The 23,144-nt window shown below is 41.4% G+C and overlaps 1 protein-coding gene across 1 annotated transcript; it reads right to left on the bottom strand.

Moving 5' to 3' along the window:
- Positions 1–4,720: 4,720 nt before the first annotated feature.
- LOC100701020 (acyl-coenzyme A thioesterase 4) lies at positions 4,721–22,246 on the bottom strand. Its single transcript, XM_019361183.2, has 11 exons — positions 22,037–22,246; positions 19,706–19,902; positions 19,511–19,610; positions 19,244–19,434; positions 18,996–19,165; positions 17,230–17,349; positions 16,907–16,989; positions 16,697–16,790; positions 8,946–9,026; positions 5,326–5,467; positions 4,721–5,097 (listed from the first exon to the last, which is right to left on the bottom strand). The coding sequence occupies exons 2-11, from the start codon at positions 19,899–19,901 to the stop codon at positions 4,967–4,969; spliced, it is 1,308 nt and encodes a 435-aa protein (XP_019216728.1). The 5' UTR covers position 19,902; positions 22,037–22,246; the 3' UTR covers positions 4,721–4,966.
- Between the last annotated feature and the right edge of the window lie 898 nt (positions 22,247–23,144).

A 23,144-nucleotide genomic window follows, 5' to 3' on the forward strand; every position in this document is an offset into this window, starting at 1 on the left:
GTCGTCCAATCAAATCTCTGTAACTGGGAGGAAAATGGCGATTTTTTTTTTTTGACAGGAAATGGGTATGAGGCAATGTAGGAGATGGAGTTTTTCAGTAAAATAAACCACAACCACAATTTTCTAAGTTTTGGGAGAAATAAAGCAAGGTAAAACTCAATTCATGTCACTGTTTTTCAAATATGAATCATAATTTTGGTCTTCTCTTGTGGCTCGTTTATTGAATTTTGGTAGAGTGTGACGAAGTTGCAGTTTTGGAATCTGTGAGATGTCAGCCTCTGTAAACCTTTAATTTATTTTACCAGTCATGTCAGTCAACCTTCCTTCAGCACTAGTGACAGTTGCATCAATTACTACTGTCAAAGTGAAAATCAGGTTCACCCTATTTTGCATCACTAATGGTTATTTTGACTGTCAGAATTTCACTGACCATAGTCTCCTCCTATCACTATGTTATTATGTCTTCCTGCAGTGGTGCTTGTAGGTGGATTTTGTCCTTTTTTAATGTGCAATCATTTTGCCAGTCTAGCTACGACTGTGGGGCAACAAACTAAAATTATTCTTAGATTAACATATGTTTGTTTGTTTTACTCAGACTGTAAATATGGGCGACCGTGGCTCAGGGGGTTGGGAAGCGCACCTGTAACAGATTCGATCCCCGGCCTTTCTGTCCTGGTCGTTGTGTCCTTGGGCAAGACACTTTACCCTACCGCCTACTGGTGTTGGCCAGAGGGCCGATGGCGCGATATGGCAGCCTCGCCTCTGTCAGTCTGCCCCAGGGCAGCTGTGGCTACAACTGTAGCTTGCCTCCACCAGTGTATGAATGTGAGCGTGAATGAATAATGGCATTGTAAAGCGCTTTGGGTGCCTTGAAAAGCGCTATATAAATGCAATCCATTATTATTATTATAAATAGGTTCTTTTGCCAATCATGTATAGACTGAAATCATGAATGCTGTATGCAGACTTGCATATGATGTGAAGACAACACTCACCCTTGGGTGGAAGATAAGTGTATAAATGAATGTTTTTACTTTCAAGACCTTCATCATCTCCAAAGAGACCAACTTCTCTGCAAATATCAAAAATTATTAAATTTGTGTGAAATCTATGATGTCACATTATTATTGCAATATTAAGACACTTATTAAAACATCCATTAAATAAAATACTTATTAATCTTAATTACATAATAAAACAACTTTATTTATCAAAAAATGCATGAACTGTAAATTTGAATATGGATTTCACAAATGACAGAGACCAGGTCAGCAAATGCAAGTAAAATATTTCCAAGCACGACCCCATCATCAAAACATTTCAGAAAAACCACCTATTTTAATCAAAGTATTGTGACTGAGGAAAATATTTGCAGCAAAAATTCAATTTTAAGGTAAATATGTACTGTCGACATAAAATTGGGCTTTTTCTTCACAAGGCAGAATAGTTAAGCATACAGAGGCTTTGTTAATCTTTCTTTCTTAAACACATTGACCACATAATGCAAGTAATGCTGAAAAGCCCATTTGATAGTTACTTCTACCATATGTGGTGCGTGTTACTGCAAAGGTTGCTAACACTCCAATACCAAGTCATTATAAAGCCAGTATCAGACATACAAAGTACGAATACTTAACCTATACACATTTTAATGACCACTAAATGTCTGTGAATTTTAACTTACAACAAAATCCACCTTTCAGAGTTTTGCGTGTTTTTAAATTAATTTTTTTCCCGATTCTTTTTCTGTAAACATGCTTGCCTAAAAAGTAGATGGTAGTGGATTTTGCAAAAAAAGATGGAAATGGCTTTGGTGAACACATAATCTAATTCAGTTCACTTCAGTTTTGTTTATATAATCACAACAGCAGTTGCCTCAAGGTGCTTTATATTGTAAGGTACTGTAACCCCACACAATACAGGAAACCCCAACAATCATATAACCCCCTTTGAACAATCACTTGGTGTCAGTGGGAAGGAAAAACAACCTTTTAACAGTAAGAAACCTTGTGTTTTGAAATTGCATCAAGACGTTCCTTCCCTCAGGCTCAGGGAAGGGCACGCATTTTATTCCTCTGTATTATTTTAGGGTCCTTTACAATATAAAGTGCCTTGAGTCAAGTGTTGTTGTTATTTTGTGCTATATAAATAAAATTTAACTGAATTGAATATGCTGTGACCGGTTGGAGGTTATGCAAGAGTGAAAGGACAAAAATCAAACTGTGAAAGAGAACCAGAGATTTATAATGACTAATGATTAAATGTAGAGTCTTGTGTAAGAATACAGAGAGTGAAGAAGATGAGCTAACAAGAAACTTTAGGAAGAGGAAAGAACATAAGGTAACATAAGAGGAAGGTCAATTGGTGATTCTAAATTGCCCATAGGTGTCCTGGTTTTCGGCACCAACTGTTGGATCTCGACCAGCCACTCTCAATACAGGAAGGTCTGAAAACGGCACTCTGTTTAAAAAGTCAGAATCTCTGATCCTATAAGCATTACCCAGTTGGCAATGCTGGAGAGGAGACCTGCCCAGCTGTCAATCCTGCTTCCTCTGAAGACATGCTTGCCAGGGTGTGTCATGGTCCCCGTGTCTTGCCGACTGGCTCTGTGTTAGGCAACATGTTTTGTTTTTGTTCTCACTCTCTCTCTCTCTGCTCTGCCTGGGCGGAGCTCATCATGGGCTCCTGCCTCTGGCCCACACCTAATCATCACACCTGCCACTGATCTCCTGCTATCCTGAGCACTATTTAAGATGGTGCTTCTGCGCTGTGATTGTTGAGTAATCTACATTAGTCTGCCCAGCAATTTCTGATCTGAATCTGTGTATTTATCTTAGTCTGTCTCTGAGTTCTTTGTGTGAATAGATATTCCTGGACCTGTCCCTATAAACCCAAGTGACCTGTGAGGAAGCGTGAGTGCCTGCAGAAGAGAGTGGAGTGGAATTCTGAAGAGTGTGGCGTGTGGGAGGACCTCTCTCAGCTCAGTAGGTAGAGTGGTTGCCCCATGATTGGAAGGTCGGGGGTTCGACTCTGCTGAACGGCTACCCTGAGCAAGGTACCGTCCCTACACACTGCTCCCCAGGCGCCGCATTGGTGGCTGCCCACTGCTTCACTGGGTGAATGGGTTAAATGCAGAGAAGTAATTTCCCTACAGGGACTAACACACAGTTATTCTATCATCTGGACAGTTGGTTTTTCAGTTGATTGGCTTTTCTCTAGCAGGGCTGATTTTATTTAAAATGTGTCCACATCCAGTCTTGCCTTCCCGTTTATTTCATTTCCAGTGTGCTTGACAGGGAATACCTGCAGTCAACCTCATCTGTTTGTCAGGGTATAAAATGCACAGTCAGTGCAACTATTGTGTTTTGCATTTTGAAAACATGCATTTTTGTTATATGTATATGCTTCTTTTGTATGCATTTATTCTGTATTTTGTAAGTTATCTTCATTATCATTTTTTAAAATCTGTTATTTGATGACACTTTGAAATGTAGAATCCTGGAAGGAAAAGTTTTTTTTTTTTTTTCATGGACATTTTTCCAATTAAACTTTTTTTTTTTTTTTTTTTCATATAGAAGCAGACAATATCTGTCTCAATTCTTTTCACTCAAACCTTTCTCTGTGTGAAGTGTGTGCATATCATCTGCGTGGGTTCCCTCTGGGTACTCGGGCTTCCTCCTACCTTCCAAAGACATGAACTTAGTGGGGTTAGGTTCACTGGTGATTATAAATTGCCCATAGGTGTGCATGTGAATAGTTGTCTGTAGCTTTTTGTTAGCCCTGTGACAGACTGGTGATGTATCCAGAGTGTACCCTGCATCTCATCCTACAGTAGCTGGGGTAGGCTCCAGCGCCTCCCTGCAACGCTCAATTGGATACGTGGAGGAGAATGTGTGGATTATTTGTAGAGCTATTTATTACATCTTTTTATCATTTCTCACTCGAGTTTAAATAGGAATAATATTTATACATCTTGCATGACATATTAAATGTAGAATTTTTTTTTTTTTTAAAGAAACACAAAAATATAAAAATACTCTGAAGTAGAGTCAAAGTCAAATAAAATAAGATCGAAACTAAGGCATAAAAAAATGTATCTTCACTCTTTCTTCCTCAAAGGCTTTGAGTTTTTGTACATGTGCTTCTGCGGGTTTAAGTGTGCAAGTAACGAGTGAGGTTTTTGTCTGTAGGCCTTTAAAGCAGAATGTGGTGGCTGCAATGATGACAAGCGAGCACTCAGAGGATTACCCTGTGCTTTGATACAAAGTTTCTGTGTTACGGTTATGGTGGCGTAGATGTTAATCAATATTAACAATAATTGACTGTCCAACCTAAAATCCCTAAAGTCAGTGGCTCGGTTTTACTGGCCCACGTACATTTTTATTCGCTTGTGGAAAAAGCTTTAATTTTTATATATTTTTTTAATATTAGCGCAATTCAGTTGAGACAGTATTTTATATTATTTCACTTTCGATCTGAAAAATGTTATGAAAACCTTGAAATAAATATGATCTAGTACATACCATGCCCCCCTTTTTGATTCTATGTATAATGGGACAGCTTCCGCCAGCCTTCAGCGAGATGTATAATTTAATAAATGAGAATACGAACTTTACTTCAGTTTAAATTTTAATTCTAATAAATGCATTCAGCTTGAATCAGGTAAGTAAAACATGAGCAGAGAAAAAAGGGGAAAATAACTCGTTTTCTGTTGCCTACATTATAGAAGGTGACTTTGTATCTAAACAGAAAATGAGCACAGACACAGGTTTAAATTGTGATTCAGCAGGTTGGGGAACTCTAAACTCAGTGTCGTGAACAGAATCACAATTCCTCTTGTGGGCTCAGTAGATTGTCTTAATGTACAGGCTTTGTTTATTTGATCTGGACTACTGCTGCTCTGAGTTTTAACTAACTATGTCTTTAGGCAAATATTTTCACTTTGGAACTCATGTCGTCATTTTGATTACAGGTGAGAAAATGAGGTAGGGTTCCTGCCACCATACAGATTCTCCCTGAGAAACACTAGGATCTTCTTCCAGGCATCCTCCTGAGCTCGAGAATGTTCTACCGTTTGTCCACCCCACAGACACATCACTGCAAAAACAAAACAGACATCAGGACTCACCACAAAACTGCTGTTCCCAAAACTGGTACCACAATTATTAGTAGTCCACAGTTTTTTTTTCACAATCATTTTCTTGCCACAAAATTACCTGAACATCAACTACATAACATTCAGTTATCAAACCTGCCAAAATGTGGACTGGTCCTCAAAGAACAACTGAGACTGTCTACAACCTTGCAGTCTGAAAGTGAACCTACCCTTCTCTTGTATTTCAACGGTCTTGAAGGTGCTAGATCTGGCATGCGGTGTGTAGGGGGGTTCGATCAAGTGACCTGCATTTGGGTACGACAGGACAGTGAGCAGATGACTGTTCCCCGCTCGTGCCATCATTTCCTTAATCTGGAAAACATTAAAGTAAAACTTTATCTTATAGTTTTGAAATAGTTTCATTGTGTATTTTTTATGTGAAGCCCTTTAGTTGTCGCATCATTTTTCTTCACAGAGACAAACTTGAAAACATTTTATTTTAAAAAAAATCATGCTGATACTTAATAGTCAGAGAACTCACAAAATTATGCCGAATGATATTCAATAATTTATTACCCATCCCAAATGTAATGCACCAAAAACCTGAGAAATTCTATTAAGATTTGAATTTTATAGTTTTGAGCCCCTGTTTCTCCCTATGGGCTCTATTTTCTGTTTTATTTAGTACAATTTTTAAATATATTGTTTCACTTTTGAGATTTTTGCAAAGTGAAATATTACTCCAATTGGCTGTGGCAGGCCACAACTGACAATCCAGGAACGGGAGGATAACACAGGTGATGTACCAGTGCCGAGTGGCTAAACTGCTGGGGGATGGATCTGAGATGCCATAGAGATGCAGCAGGTCTCCACCTCTCTACTTTTGGTAAAGGTAATGAAGGAGCAGGCAGTGGCAACAAGCAGGCCTATGACCTCCTTCTGGATAGCAAAACACCACCATTATTCTTGTTTCCCATCATGTCAGGGATAACTGCATGCCATTTCAGTACACAAGGAATACTGGCACTGGCAGGTGTGGTACTTGGCCCAAATCTTGCATTTCAGATTATGTAGGAATTTCATGCCAGCCAGTCTCTCAAACTGTGTCCCTTTTGCCTTCCTCAAAATAACAAATGAAAGGCTGGTGGGCCATTATTGTGCCCTGTTAGGTCCTTGAGGGTATATCTTCTTGAGGCCCAGCCGCACAGGGGAACATATCAGCTGTTTGTCTGTTACCGAGCTAATTGACTAGGGATTCCGGCCACTAAGACAAGGCTCTCTTATTAGATAATGAAGGCAATACAAGGGGCACATGAAAAGGTAGGCAGGCTATACTCCACAGGGGTTTATCCACATTCCACCAAGAATCTTGCAAATTCATGAGCTTTATGCAAGTCACTTCTCTGTCAGAGGTCTGTGCAGTGGCCTCTTGGATTACTGACCATACATTTATATCAATAACTTAACAAACACTTAAGTCCAAAAAGCCATTTTGAACACCCACAACTTATTCATTTTTATAAGTAATCACAGGTCAAGCCAACTCTTTTCAATCCCATTTCTTTTTTTTTTTTTTTTTTTTTTTTTTTTTTTTTTTTTAACCTGTCCCGTTTGGTTCTTTTGCCATCAGAATTATTGTCTAAAGGCGAAGAAAGATGCCCAACGGATTTACTTTACCAAATGGACCATCCCAGCCTTGCCGTAATGGTCCATTTGATTCACCTTTTATTGTTTATTTTATTTTCACTTGCTGAATACGGGACAGACTTGACTGGTGGAAAGAAAGGGGAGAAAGAAAGAGGGAAAGAAAAACAGCTGAGAAGAGGGACGGGGGAGAAGGGCAAAAACCAAAAACCAACAGAATAAGCAGACAAAAAATACATATATCGATCACCTGGATCACCTGTTGAGAAAGAAAAAAAGAAAGCAAGCAGAAGAAAACGAGAGTAATAAACAACATCACAATGATATATGGGAATATGACAGTAAATACTAAATATTAAACATTATTGTGCAGCACGTGAGATCGACAGCGCACAGTGTGCTTTGAGGTAGGAGCCAAAAAGGGTGTAGTTTGTGTGTGTGATCACCCGTGTGTGCACCTGTGAGCATGAACGCGCTTGTTTTTAAAAGGTTCCTTCATGTAATGATCTGCTAGAGGGTGTGGGGGGCCACTGCCCCGTCCTCCAGGGCATGAAGCAGGTATGGAGGAGATCAAAACTCCAGACATCCAGAGGCCCCCAGAACACAAGAGACCAAGGAAGACCAACAGAGGGGCAGCCGCGCCACTATCCAGAAAGAGCTGAGGAGAGTCCCAGATGAGGGGTCACTCAGCAGCCGCGGAGCAGAAGCCGGGGGGGTTGCAGTGACGTGCCCGTGAGCTCCGCCGGCAGCCAGCTGTGCCTGAGTGACCGAGCCCCGGGCCGAGAGGCCGAGGGCACCCATCCCCGAAGTGGCCCGAGCGAGCCCCAGGCTCCAGGCCCCGATAAGCAGCCGCCAAGGAGTGAGCCGGTGGGTACCTGGGCGCCCACCCCGGACACAAAGAACCACCAACGCACCGATGTCTGAGGGCGTCTGCCACCGGCAGGGGAAGTGGTGGGGGAGATGGGCCTCCAAACCTTGGAGGGCCTGAGATGTCCCCAGAGAGGTGGCGTCTGATACCCAACCTGACATATAGACACAGACATACAGGCACACACAGATACAAACATCTATTCCCACCCTCATGCTCTCATATACAATTACTCAACACTCACCCAACGTGGAGACGGACATAAAGAGACGCTGTACACACAATCACACTCCCCAAGCGTACTCTAAGCCCCGGGTCTAGGTACCCTTGCCCCTGGAGGGGGAAACTGCGCCCAGACCCAGGTGATGTTACCCTTTTCCCTGCGGTGGGGAGAAGCAGACTGCCCCGACTCCGCAGCAGCAGGGAGGCCCCACATTCCAGACCCCAGTCGGACGGCCAACTCCTCCTCCTAGCCCCCCCCGCTCCAGCAGGCCGCAGAGAACGGGGGTGTAGGAAGACTCCAAACCTCCCTCCACCCGCTCATATGTAGTGTTGATGTATGTGTGTTCTAAGGTGCATTTAAAACCCAGGAGGGCATGGAGCTACCTGCCAGAGCAGCAGGTAGGCGTATAGCCCCTCCTGCTAGCCCTCAATGTCTACGTGTATTTAAAATTGAGAGGTGGGCAACGACGCCAGGGGTGAGGTGTACACCCTGATGGTAATTTGGAATCCGTGTAGCGTGCCCACCCCCAAGATCCTATATGTATGTGTAATGAGAGTGTGAGTAATGTGAATGTCTAAGTTGTGGGATAAAATTGAGGCAGAGGCAGCCAGAAGGGGACAGAGGGGGGGGATGTCTCCTCTGCACCCTGGTGACACACCCCTACCCCAAGGCCCTGCATGTGTGGGTGATTGTGGTGGAGCGGGAAGAGGGAGGCAGCTGGAGATGGGGAGGGAAGGAAGGGAGGGGCAAGTGACCCCCCCTGGGGCCAGCTCCCCGCTGACCCCAGTAGGCACCCCCATACTCTGCAACCCGCCAGGGAAAGGGGGCCCAGGCCCATCCGGACCGGGGCCCAGTGCAGCAGCGCCGCCCGCCCCCACAGAGCCCGGGACAGTCCACCCGACCCCACCACAGAGAAAACTGCACCCACCCCATCATCCACTCATCTTCCAGACTACACAAGACAATAGACGCCCAGGCTGAGATCTTCCTCCACCTCTCCTGTATCTCCCCCTCCTGCAGAGAGAGTTCCTGAAGAGAGGAAATCTCCTTCAATCCCATTTCTAACCTTATTTCAACCACCTTGTTCACATAAGAAGTCGTCCCAGGAAACTTACATCCAGTGCTGACTCTTGGGCTGGCCAGTTCTGATCATCCTCGCCTACAACCAGCAACAGAGGACACTGTAGCCTTCCCACCTGAACAGACAGAAACAGCAGAAGTTTTGTTTTTTTCACCCATGAAATTATGCATAGCTTTCTATCACCTCTTGCTGGTATGATCCAAAGGGTTTCTGTTGTTAGTTTCTGTTCTGTTGTTATGAGTTTTGAATTCTTAGTTATAGATTTCAGCTTTGGATTTTTAGTGAATATTTGTAAGTTTTGCTTTTTTATTGTTGGACAGTGGTAACCACCAGTGGCATGGTTGTTAGCTCTGTTGCCTCACAGCAAGAAGGTCCTTAGTTTGATTCCACCATCTAGCCTGGGCCCTTCTATGAGGAGTTTTCTCTGGGTACTTCAGCTTCCTCCCACGGTCCAAATACATGCAATTAGTTGGGTTAGATTAACTGGTTCAAAATTGCCCATAGGCCTGACGGTGAGTGGAAATGGTTGTCTGTCTGTGTTATCCCTGTGACAGACTGGCGATCTATCTAGAATGTACCCTGCCTCTCATCCTGTAGTAGCTGGGTTAGGCTCCAGCACCCTTGCAACACTTAATTGGATAAGTGGAGGAGAATGGATGGATGGTTTTACTGTTTAGTGTTTGAAGGTAAAGTAGTGAGACTGGGGACTGCCTGTCCCTCCATGGGATCTGAAAGTAGGGCTGATGACCTTGCAGCATAAGCTATTAGAAAGCAATTTTCTTCCATCTATTTTGTACTGCTTGCCTGGATTTGAGTAACAGGGGCAACAGTCTGAGGTGAGTCGGTCAGTCCTGAACTCACCCAGCCACCTCTTCCAGGTCATCTGGAAGACACAATGAGTCATGCCTAAGCCAGCTAAAGGAGATGTGATATTCTGGGTCTGCCTGAAGGCTTCCTCCTTTTAGGACATGCCTGAAATATCTCACCTGCGAGGAGGAGGAGGCATCCTATTTAGATGCCCAAAACACCTCAACTGGTTCCTTTTGATGTGGAGGAGCAGTGGCTCTACTCAGAGTCCCTCTGGAATGACTGAGATCCTCACACTATTTCTAAAGGGAGAGCCCAGCCACCCTTCGAATGAAACTCATTTCTCCTGGACACTCAGATGAAGAGAGGAGCCAAACTGTCAACTGATCACCACCCGGTGGTGAGTTGGATGAGGTGGCAGAAGAGGACGCTGGACAGATCTGGCACACCTACAGGTATAGTGAGGGTATGCTGGGAATGCCTGTCGTGCTGAGTTGCTAAAGGGTATGGATGTTGTAGGGTTATCTTGGTTGACATGCCACAGTAACAATGCTTGGAGATCTGGGGCAGTGCCTCTGGATTGGCAGACTGGGGTGATGGTTTCCACCTATATGTACTTTGTAGACTTTGTAGGCATTCATCTGCACCCCTCGGCATGTCCTGTGGAGAATGCTTCGGGAGTATGGGGTGTCTGGTCTGTTGCAACAAGCCATTCGGTCCCTGTACAACTGTTGCAAAAGCTTGGTCCGCATTGCTGGAAATGGTCGGTCTCATTCCCGGTGGGTGCTGGACTCTGCCAGGGCTGCCCTTTGTCACCGATTTCTAGACCTAGAGACATGGCGGAAGGTTTCCACTCAGAAGCTCATTTCTGCTGTTTGCAAATGATGTGGTCCTAGTGTCTTCATCAGGTGGTGGCTTCCAGGTCACACTGGAGCAGTTCGCAGCTGAGTGTGAAGCGACAACAATGAAAATTAGCACCTCCAAATCAGACGTTGCACCTTTTTCCTCACCTCGAAAAAGGTGGAGTGCTTACGCTGGACAAGTTGCTGCCCCAAGTGGAACGGTTAAAGTAACTTGAGTGAGGAGAGAGGTGAAGGAGAGACTGACAGATGGATTGGGGTGCCCCGGTCCATCATGATGAAGAGCGAGCCAAAAGCGAAGCTGTCCATTTACTGGGCAATCTACCTTCACCTATGATGATCATGAGCTCTGTGATATGTCCAAAAAGTGTCTGACTCCCTCCTTAGAAACATGGTGAAAAGTTTAGTTATTCGAGAGGGGCTCAGAGTAGAGCCGCTACTCTTCCACTTCGAAAGGAACCAGTTGAGGTGGTTTCGGCACCTGATTAAGATGCCTCCAAGGCACCTCCTGGATGACATTTTCCAGGCATGTCCCACCAAAAGAAGGCTCCGGGGCAGACCCAGGACTTGCTAGAGAGATTACATTTCTCAGCTGGCCTGGGAACACGTTGGTGTTCCATTGAATAAGTTATGACCAGGTGGCTGGAGGCCTAGCCATGGGATAACTGGAAGAAAATGGATGGATGGACAGAGGCTATGGGAGAGATTTACTAAGTGGGATAAACTATTGTAATGCTGCAATTGCAGGGTGATCTACTAACAGAAATGATATACAAAGACCCAGCTAGTTTACTTCAGTAATTAACCTGCGCAGTCGTTTCAAAATAACATGACCAATTTAAGCCGACACAGCAACAAGATGCAGTGACCCAGAGTCTCCATTTCAACTTGGGTCGAAAGTACAGACTTCAAACTATATACAAGTTTTTAATTGTGTTGACAGGCCACGTAAAACCAGAGTTATGATAAAAAATTCACGCAATGTTTTTTTTTCTGAGCAAAACAGTGGTGTTAACAGTGGGAAGAAACGGTAAAAACAGTGTTTTCTGTGGACAGTACTAGCAAACACTATCCACTTGTGAGTGAAAAAAAGAAGAAAAAAAAAAAAACACCCCTTCCCCAGTAGTGGAAAAACGTACCATGTTAACCAATCAAAAAATGATATGGCAACATGTGGCATTTGGTTATTTGGGAAAGAGGGAAGTTTTAAGAGTGAGAGAGAGAGAGCGAGAGAGAGTGGAAAAAAGAGAGAGAGCGAGTTTTGATATGTGAGAGATTTGCGAAGTTTGGCATGTTTGGAGTGTGTAGTTAGTGTGTAGTGTAGTCGTTGTTTTTTTTGCGTGTCAGTTATACTGATGAATGTCATAGTTGCTCCAGAAAGCCACCAAAGTCAGACTGCAGTGTAAATGCTGTCTCCAGCTAGAAAACGGGAGGAGTGATACACCTCTTGCTGTCAGACCTGCAGAGTTTAGGCCTGTGGTGTTCTCCTCTGTCATACTGGACAAACTATTTTTTTGAAATGGCGGAAATAATTTGTGTGGCATCTTATTTGATGCAGAACACCTGATTGTTCTGCAGATAGTTTTAAATGGTTATATATAAAAAACGCCTGAGGCCCTGGCTGCATTTTTAGGTAAATAGAAATGTACATTTTCTATTTGCGTTTCAAGTTATGAAAATGATTTGTTAAACATGTTTGTAGTTTTTAGAGTAAAAAATTTAACTTTTCTACTCGGATATTAAGTTATTTATTTATTTATTTACTTATTTAGATCAATTGTGCTAATACAATATGTCAAAATGAAAAAATAACTCCGATTTAAGATATTTGAGGTTGTGCTGAAAAGAATGATACCAAACAAGGCAAGATAAAGCATTATACCCTGGACCCCAGAGGGTTAATAACTAACATTCTACAAAGAGAAATGCAAATTAGCAGGTCAAAATCCAAACAAACCCAATAACGGAGCGTGAGTGAGCAAGTTATCTGGGCTACTATAAAAAATAATACAGTGAATGCTCAGAGTTATGTATGTGTTTCTCTTTTATGTTCTGAATTACAGCAAGGAAATTCAGAACATGTTGTGGTGAAGTTTTATTGACCATCTCCTGTAGTTTTAACATGGCAGACATTCAGAGTCACATTGTTAAGCCCGCAAGGTTGTTCAGATTCAATGTTCAGTTTTCATCAAGGTCAAGGAAAAAGAAAAAGAGATGGGGTATGGTACACTACTAGAGATATCAGTTGGAGAACTCTAGAGTCAGGAGTATTTGCTTCTAAAAAGAAGCAAGATAATAGTATTAGAAGAGAAAAACATGGCTGCTGCAAGTGAGGAGGATAAAGCAAAACTGTAAGGTTACATCTGTTCACAGAGTAAGAAAAACAAATGAAATGTTAGGGAAACACATACATACACACGGAGTTTATTAAGACAACATTGTATGTAATATTTATTTCTGCATAGCACTTGGAAGAGATGACACTAGCAATGAGATTCTTAATAGACTAAGTGATCCATTTTTGAAAGAAATATTCGCTCTTTTGAAAAATATATAGAATGAGGAAACTATCCCTAGTTCATGGCATAGAAGGAAGTAGCGCTGCACGATTATGGCCAAAATTATTTACTTTATTCATGTTGGATTCATGTTTATTCAATTGGAATTTTAGTTGCAAATATTTACCCAATAATCTTATACTACATTGATTAAAACTAGGTACTTTTTCTGAAAAATGTTGATGGCGGGCATTTAGGAAATATATTACTTATACTTACTATCTAGAACCTATTTAAATTATTTCTTGATTCATTAACTCTGGCAGTCATCAGGCCTGGGTATGGCTAGTTAATTCATGATTTACCAAGGTGTGCAATTACCTTTTCACATAGGGCCAGGTAGGTTTGGATAGCCCTTTTGCCTTAATAAATGAAATAACCTTTTAAAAACTACATTTCATATTTTTTCAGGTTATCCATGCTAACATAAAAATTTATTTGATGATCTGAAAAATTAGTGTGACAAATTTACAACATAAATAAAAAATTAAAAAAATAAATACAAGAAACTGGGAAAGGGATAAATAAATACTATTTCACAGCACTGTAGCTTTGTGTCACCCTCGTCTCTTGTGCTGTTTGACTAATGTTGACTTTGGACTTTTGGCTCACTGTTGGTTATTTATTTACACAAATCCAACCTTCCTTTTATCTTCCAACCTCCCTTTTATCTAAAATAAATCTTGAAACAATAGCTGTAAAACAGCTACATGATTATCTGTAACGGAATGGTTTATTGCAGAATCTGAGTCAGGATTTCTCAAAGTACAGAAATAGCATTAGTGAAGGTTATAAATAATTTTGTATGGCCTCTAACAGTGGACTCATCTCTGCAGAATTTGATAATGTTGACCATAAGATTACATGACACAGATCAGTGCATAGTGTAGGTATTAAAACTACTATGCAGCACTGGGTTGAATCACATCTAAGAGACTAAAAGTTGTTCATGTAAATGGGGAGTCTTCCTGACACACTACGGTCACTGCTGGCTCTAGAGGACATGTGTTCATCTGCACTTCAGAGGTTAAGGTGGATATGGAAAGATGTATCTTTGTGCAGTGTGTGTGTTTAGGCCTGGGTCTGAGGCGCTCAGCCCTGCCTACGAGTCGCCTGGCTGGGCGTTTTGGTGTGGTTGCTGGCCTGCTCCCTTGAGGGTTGTGGTCCAGGATGGCTTGTCTTAGCCATGTCTTTCGCCAACCTGGTGTCACCCCTTGTCTGCTCTGGCATAACATCCACTCTGATAATAATATGAATAACAAAATAAAACAAAAAGATTAACAAAAGGAACCTACAGAGAGTCTACAGTGCTCCTCTTTGGAAAGCAAATGTGTTTGGCAAAGCCTTCAGACCACGATTCTGCCAGACAGAACAAGTTAAAAAAAAAACATTCCACAAGGTTCTGCGTTACTTCTGTTTACATTACACATACTTCCCTTAGGCAGTAAGGCATAGCATTCATTTTCAGTTCTATGCAGATGATGTCCAGGTTTATCCATCCATGCATCCAGATGAGATACACCAATTAAGACTTAATTAACCAATAGAGACTAGGAAAAATAAATCACTCCTCGAGATCAAAACAATAATGAGTAACAAGAATCAACAGTTCATAAACACAAAACACTGGGTCAGCGACCCAGAACCATGACAATCTGACTTTAAATGCAGGAAATTAGACTTAATCTAGGTTTTTATGTATTTAAGACATTTCTGCAGTTTACTTAATAATTAATTATAATTAAGAAGACTGGCAAAGTACAAACTTTATACTTTAAACTTTATATACTACTTATAACGCATAATTCCCCCCTATTGGCTTCTCCTTCATTGGCTCCCTGTGAAATCCAGAATCATATTCAAAATTCCTCCCCTCATATACAGCGTCTTTGATATAGTAAGGTCTACAGGTCTTGAAAACCTTATAATAACATATCACCCCAACTGTTGTGATTTGCTGCCATTTGAATTGAATTGAACAAATGTGATTTGTATCAATAAATAATATAATCCATACCACTTGTTAACTCAGGACAGTGGATGCTTTTCATCTTTTAACACTAACAGCTGAGCTGAATTGTGTGCATAGCAAGTCTGGCTTGTGCAGAGTGTGTTGCTATATAGGAAATGTAAATTACAAAAGTAGAATAAAGCAAGCACAACTATACAACATGAAAGTCACTCATAGTCTAGGAGCTCACAACACATCCTATCACAACCACAACCAAAAAGGCACAATATAAATCTGAACACAAACTCCTTTCAAAGATATTAATTGCATGAAACAAAGCATAAACTTTTCTTTTGAATGACATTTAGAAAACTTTTAAAAACTCAAAACTGTAGTAACAAGTACTAAGAGTTAAGGCCTTTACATACCAAGTGCAAAAAAACAACTCCAAATTCTTCTGATCTGAACTTGTCGTGTAGCATAAATACCTACCTACTGAATGCACTGCATTTTTGTGGAAAATTGGGTGTTTAAAGAAATAAGGTCAAGTGATGATGAGTTTATCTTGATGTTTTTAAAGAAGAAAAGAAGGAAACTGGTTTCATCCAATTCTCAAGAGAAGGCAGCAGCAGGAAGACTTATGTGCTTGGTGTGAATGGCTACATTAGGTGAGTCCAAAAATAATTTTTAATGCACAAAATATAAGCATGGATTTATCATCTCTGGTATGTAAGGGCCTTAACGGTGTGTTCACACCGAACGCGATAGACGCGACCAAAAAGCACCAGATGCCCCTAGCCGGTCGCGTGCACATTCGCACCTCGAAGCGCATCCAAAGCGAACTGGTCGCGCTTTAAAATATGCAATTTTCACACACGTGAAGCGGAAATGTGAGAGGAAGTCCTGCCAGATGGTATGTTAAGATGGCAGCTGTCGATCTAGCGTTTGAAGAGAGAGTCTCCCTTCTCTATTCACTGTGGAGAGCAGAGCAGCGGTGAAAAAGACACTTTACACATTAGTCATTACAAAAATTTATTTGAAACAATATTAAGATGCTCAAACAGAAAAACATTAAACATAAATATATAAAATGTAACTATTTACAGAGAGACAGGAATAAAAAGGACCATTAAAGTGGAAGAGCCTCAGGGAGAAGGAGGAGAAAAATAAGAACATTGTTTCTGCCCTGGAGAGCCTACGACTGAACTACTGATTGCTAGAATGAATGGCTTTGGCTGGACCTGCCCCTTTGAACTAGGTCAGAGCATCACGTCACCAGGCTCCTGATTGGTTGTCACAGCGCGACTTGACGCTGGAGTTCAGATTTTTCCAACTCGAGCAGTAGACGCAATAAGCGCGAATGCACAAAATGCACCACACAAACTACAGCGCGTATTTTACTTCACGCTTCAAACGCATCAGTCGCGCTACTTGGTTGCACGAATCAGGTAGAAAAGCGTTTTCGCCACTCAAAACTGCTTCTGAAGTTTCACGCTTCATCGCGCTCCTCCATTGACTTTACATGTAAACCTGAAGCTCTGGTCACGTCTATCGCATTCGGTGTGAACGCATCGTAAGACAGAGAGATGCTTTAGCTGGTGGTACCCACATCGGCTTTGAGTGAAGGGTCGGTGGGGATGGGCAACAGCAGATCTCGCCAGATCGCCTCGTTCTTTTCATTGAAGCGAGTCTTCCCAGCATTTCTGATGTGACAAAAAATTTAAAGCGAAAATTAAAAAGGATTATTCTGACATCTTTCTATATATTAGCTTTCCAATTTGGCTTTAACTAAAAAGTAAATGACAACATGTAAACTTACTTCTGAAAGAATCCCATTATTTCTTCCACAGATCCCTCAACTGGCTGCACATGACTCCCACTGATACAGACTGCAGCACTGAGCTGGAGAAAAACACAAAGTACACAGATGTTATCAACTGACAAAAAGACCTGATTAGGACTAAGATGGGTAGACAAGAATATTCTAAGAAATGATGAAGTAGCAATTTGCCAAAACCAATAACTATAAAAACACAGCCAGTGGTCAACCTATTTCTTCATCTTGAGCATCATTGTTACTGAAAACAGACTGATGCTGATTTTCCAGCTGCAGTTTCACGATAAAAAAATATCATGTCTTACTTTTATAACTTCAGAGTAAATGGCCATCTTGAGGGTCATACTGGTGCCAAAGGAAAGACCTATCATGGCAATCTTGCTGCCGCAGACCTGAGGATGTTGCTGCAGGACTCTGTAGGCTGTCTGCAGGTGGAAAAATATATTGGACAACAGGTAAAACACCAAAACCAGGACTTTCATTTTTGATCTTTAAGGTCAGATAAAAGAATTCTTCAAGAGGATTTTTAGGGCCAGTGTCAAACCCAATTCCTCAAAACATAAAGGTACCAACATAATTACTAAACAAAACACAAAATCTTGTACAAAAGCCAAAAGGTATAAACTCAAACTCAGAAGCACAGAAACCATTGTCCATGGTTTAACATCATCTATATTTTAAAAATCATGCAGGGATCATGCATGCCATAACACCTGAATAACAAATGTAAATTGATTTAAAGGTTTTAAACTAAAACAACTTCAGCATTTCTCAATCTCATTCCTGCTGTCTGATTAAAGACATGAGTGAAGGTGAATGACACTTTGGGCCGATTTTTCATGGGGCTTTGACCTATAAACACACACACACACAGCACAGTGACAGCAGTTTCAAGGGCAGTTTGTATTTCATTATTTGAAATTAAAGAAACTGAAGATCTTTTAAGGCATACATGATCTGAGATGAGAAAACTTTATGTTCCATTTCTTTGTAGCATCTCGTGACATCACCCAAATGTTTTATTCAGGGCGCAAATGCTGTCTTTATCAACCTGACATGAAACATAGTGCATCTAAAAGTCAAGTCATGTGGCTTTTATTGTCATTTCAACCATGTACAGTGGTACAGCACAGAGTGAAATGAGACAGCATTCCTCTGAGACCCTGGTGCTACATATGACATATAACGGATGAACACAGGACTACGTAAAGTGCAAGGTGCAAAAACTTGCAAAAATAAACAACACTAGACAGAACAGGACGATACAGACCCAAGACAGTGCAATGGAAAAGCCCAGAGCTTCGTAGCATTCAAAGTATTGTAAGGAAGGCTGTAAACTGTCTCACTGTCGTTCTAACTTCATCTGGTTTACATTGTACAGAGATTTCTGAGCTGTTTTCACACATCAAAAGGGTTAAGAAAATGAAGCTGGGACATATCCTGAAGTTGCTCTTATTTAAGTAAACATGAAATGTGTTCTTATTAGTGGAAATGCTCAGTTTAGTTTCAGCAAGGATAGTGCTTGGGTAGGAAATGCTGGAGGCAGGAGATTCTATGTTGCTCCATGCATGTAATCAGACTTTGCAGAGACTTTGTTTGAGGAAGGTGGCATTGAAGATCATTTAATATCAGATCCAAAAGCGTATAACTATTTCATTTTCAACATAGACTCTATGAAAACCAATTTTATTCACTGGTGTAAGCAACAATGCCAAGAAGTCTAAGTGCATTAAAACATACCTTGTTTTCCATGATCCATATAGTGATTCCTCTGGTTGCAAAAAGATATGTATGGAAGTCTATGGAATGGACCTGAACTCCTTGAATCTATGACATCAGTAAACATTCTCGTTTGGCTTTTATGGGCTTAATTGCTTGTTTCAAGTCTTTTTGAAGACAATATGATCTTCATTTTGTAAACCACGGTCTTCATTAGAGTCAAAAAGAAGGATAACTCAGGTGGAAGCCCACAGTGGTCAACATTGCTCTAGAGGTGAAAGAGACTAACTGAACTATCTCTTTTTTTCGTGTTGTTTCCTTGTAACCAAAACATTAAATTCGTTAGATCTACCTCAAAATACTGGTTGTCCACCATCTTTCCAGTTTCCATGGTGAATTTAGAGGTCAGGTAGTCGATGGCCATACTAGCGAAGCCATGGGAGGCCAAGAGCGCTGCACGGTACTCCACCAACTGCCCTCCACCCCCCCATAGATCCAGGAGGCCAGGAAAAGGTCCAGGACCTTAAGACAAGTTAACAAACACATGCTGATCTAATTTACACCCACAGGACATCTCACTGTGGACTCTTCAGGTCTTACCCGAGGGCAGAAAAAGGGTTGCGGTGAGTCCACCTTCTGTAACTGGAATCCTGCGCACACCAGGTGCCATATACCAGCGCTCCACCACCACACCAGAGAGTGGCACCAGATCTGCAAAGCCCTCTGTCTGGTGACCCTGGTAAACAGAAATTGTGACCTCCATGGGAGTCTGGATGTTTTTCTTTCGCATCCTGAGGAGTGATGGGAGAATTATCTATGGTGCCAATAATGGATTCTGTATTGGTGTCATCTACACAAAAAGCCTACCTCAGCCCAGGTTTGCTGCCTGGAATTGGTCTGAGGCTCCACAGTAGACCCATCTGTTCGACACCGGAATATGTCCCACGTATACTGGGATCCTCTGAAACTACAAAAAAAATAAAACACAATCTGTTAGATACTTGCGCATCTTTCTACATTTTCTTCTCTGAATTTTCCAGGTCTCAGTACTGAACAACGTACCATCGATGGTCCCTGTGGTATCGGCAGTGTAGTGACCAAACGCTTCCCAGCTGTGTCCATCTTCACACTGATGCAGGGCACGGATGGTTAGTTGGGAACCAGGCAGGGCATTCTGGACGAGGACAATGAATTTCTCATCCATGAGCCCTCTGGATGGCTGAACCGACAGCTTCACACAACACTGCTTCCTGTCCATCCTGAACTCGATATAAAAACATATTACTTGATTTGGATTTGGAACTGAATCACTCAAACATTATATGCATTTCTATTAAATACAGTTCCGATCAAAAGTTTAAGACCACTTGAAAAATGGCAAAAAAAATCATATTTTGAATGGTTGGATCTTAACAAGGTTCCAAGTACAGTTTCAACATACAACAAGAAGAAATGGGAGTGAGACAAAACCTTTTTTGAGCATGCAATTTATTGAAAAGAACGCTTAAACTGAAACAGGCTGTTAAGGGTTTTTTATGGAGGTGTGGTCCTAAACTTTTGATCAGCTACAGCTGATCAAAAGTTTAGGACCACACCTCCATAAAAAACCCTTAACCCCCCCACAAAACAAAAATCTAAATTCCAAACATGAACACAGTAATGAGTAGCTACACCATTATTGTGGATCACTTCAAAAATTTGTTGCAGCATGCTTGATGCAAGAGTTTCTTTGAGATGAGTGGGAACATTTCTCCAAGTGGTGAAGACAGCAGCACGAAGGGCATCTACTGTCTGGAACTGTTGTCCATTTTTTAAACTTCCCTTGCCATCCATCCCCAAAGGTTCTCAGTGGGATTTAGATCAGGGGACCATGCAGGATGGTCCAAAAGAGTGATGTTATTCTCCTGGAAAAAGTCCATTGTCCTGCAGGCATTGTGTACCGTAGCGTTGTCCTGTTGAAAAACCCAGTCGTTACCACACAGACGAGGGCCCTCAGTCATGAGGGATGTTCTCTGCAACATCTGGACATAGCCAGCGGCCATTTAACACCCCTGCATCTACTGAAGGAAAAAGGACCCCAGACCATTATGGTGCCCCCTCTGCTGTGGCGCGTAGAAAACATCTCGGGTGATATCTGCTTGTCATGCTAGTAACATTGGAAACCATCAAGACCAACATCAAGGTTACATTTTTTTTCTCATCAGAGAATAAAACTTTATTCCATCTTTCAATGTCCCATGTTTGGTGCTCTCTTGCAAAGTCCAAATGGTAAATTCTGTGGCGTTCAAGGAGAGGAGGCCTTTGAATACGTTTTTTGTTTTTGAAGCCCTTCAGTCAGATGCCATCTGATAGTTATGGGGCTGCAGCTGGCACCAGTAACAGCCTTAATTTGGGTCGAGGATCGTCCAGTGTCTTGACTAACAGCCAATGGGATCCTCCGGCTCAGTGCTGGTGAAATTTTTGGGGGGTCTTCCACTTGACTTTTTTGTTCCATAACCCTCAGGATCATGTAAGAAATTCCAAATGACTGTCTTCCTGTGTCCCTCAGCAGCAATGGCACGCTGCGAGAGACCCTGCTTATGCAGTTCAACAACCCGACCACGTTCAAAAACTGAACATCTTTTGCCTTTGCCATCAGAACATCATGACAGTGTGACTACCTGACAGAAAATTATGATGAATCCACATTTTGCAAAGATTTGGCCTTTTAAAGGCATGTGGTCCTAAACTTTAGATCAGCTGGAATTTCATTGGCTGTAAATAAATCCATTGAACTTGGATTACGAATGTGCATTTTGAGTCCTTAAAAAAAAAAACCCTCAGACCTGAGTTATTGACCTTCAAAAGCATAAAACTGTAGTCTAGAGATTTTGTAACTAAAAACATTTTTGGAAAGATACAGAGTAAAATTCAAACAGTTAAGTCTCCACATCAGTACAGTAATGCTGACATCACATTTCAAGAAACTGAAGTCCAGCTATCTTCATGCAATTGAACGGACTGGACCTTTAGCATGTTTGACACCTCTACTGTAGAATGTGGTCATTAACAAGAACAACTGTTACATTTTTTTTTTTCTTTTTGCAATTATTCAGTGACCACTCATTACTGTGCTCCACTGATCTACACTGTATACCTTAAAATGCAAAAACATTTGAAACTTTCTGACACGTCATTAAAATACTAGTTTTTGCTGGCGACAACCTGGCTTGAAGCTATATTAATCTTTATTTCACATGTATGGTAAGAAATATAATACTGAATGAAGTATAGTGACCTGAATTTACGTGATATAACAAACCCTGATGGTAGTCTAACACATCAGTGGAAAAACACATTTGAATCTCAATGAAAGCTGCATAAACATTGTAGCGAATGTGGAAGATTTCTTACCTTTATTTGTTAAATCACGTAAACAACTTCCTGTTAGCAGCAGACCTCTGAGCTGGTGTCTTCGGGTTTGTTGCTTCTCCGTCGATTTTTGGTCTGCAAGTTCCCTATAAGGGTCTTAAACTTACCGAAGAATCTAGCTTTAAAAGTTGGGTCAACAAAACTGCAAACTCAAAGCTTCAACACACACTGCGTGAAAGGGAACTACAGTCTCCTCCCACAGGGACGTGCTCACCACCGTGTATACACCGCTGCCTGGACACAAGGTGGCGTCATCAGACAGCGATAAACGGTCATAATCTGGGGCATCCAAGGGAAAACTTAAAAATAGTCATCATTCAGGGTTTCATGTGATCAATAGAGAATTATACTAAAATATTAATAGTCAACCTTTATAAAGTGGAAACACTTCTTTACTGAAACATCTAAAAACAAAGGTTAATGCAGTATAGGGCAAATACACAACTTGTACAATTTAATTGTCTTAAAAGTCACGCACACACAAAATCATCTTGGGCAAGCTTGCTTGAAATTTAAGTTTTTCATCAATAGTTCTCAAGGCTTCTTGAAGGGATTTGCAAAGCTCTTCTTTAGGTGTTTTCACTATTTTACTGCCAAGATGATCCCATGCTGCTTTAAAAACAGTGAAGCCACTGTCATGCTGAAAAATGAAGCCAATGATGTACATTCAAGATGCTGTTGCATAGTGGATAAAAAGCTGACTGCTTTGAAAGATCCCAAAACCACTTCCTTTAATGTAGTTGGCTGTAGATATACTGTTGTACCTCTCCCCTGACTTCCAGTCTACATATTGATCCTTATTTGAAGGCCTGCCATTTCTTCATTTGTCCTCCCCTTGTTGATTTTTTATTTTTATTTTTTTCAAAGAGCACACTACACACCATTGCAAGGTATCCCAAGTTTTCAGCCACTTGCTCTCTGGAAATCACCTTGCTGGTCCAAAAATACTTGTTTGGCTTAAGAACTATGTTATCTTTGGTATTTTTAATTTTGAAACAAAAGAAATGGAAACAAGTGCCTAACGATTCAATCTAAAACAGGTTCTTTTCGCTCACATTGGTCACCTTTTAAAGAGGAGATAGAAATGTTT

This window comes from Oreochromis niloticus, linkage group LG7 (genome assembly GCF_001858045.2).
Source record: "Oreochromis niloticus isolate F11D_XX linkage group LG7, O_niloticus_UMD_NMBU, whole genome shotgun sequence".
NCBI lineage: Eukaryota > Metazoa > Chordata > Actinopteri > Cichliformes > Cichlidae > Oreochromis > Oreochromis niloticus.

Excerpts from the sequence above, each read along its gene's own strand:
- LOC100701020 (XM_019361183.2), bottom strand. The coding sequence starts at position 19,901 with ATGGACAGGAAGCAGTGTTGTGTGAAGCTGTCGGTTCAGCCATCCAGA. Across the intron at positions 19,435-19,510 it reads GGCAGCAAACCTGGGCTGAG|GATGCGAAAGAAAAACATCC; the intron begins GTAGGCTTTTTG and ends ATCACTCCTCAG. Across the intron at positions 9,027-16,696 it reads ACCCTTCACTCAAAGCCGAT|GTGGGAAGGCTACAGTGTCC; the intron begins GTGGGTACCACC and ends CTGTCTGTTCAG.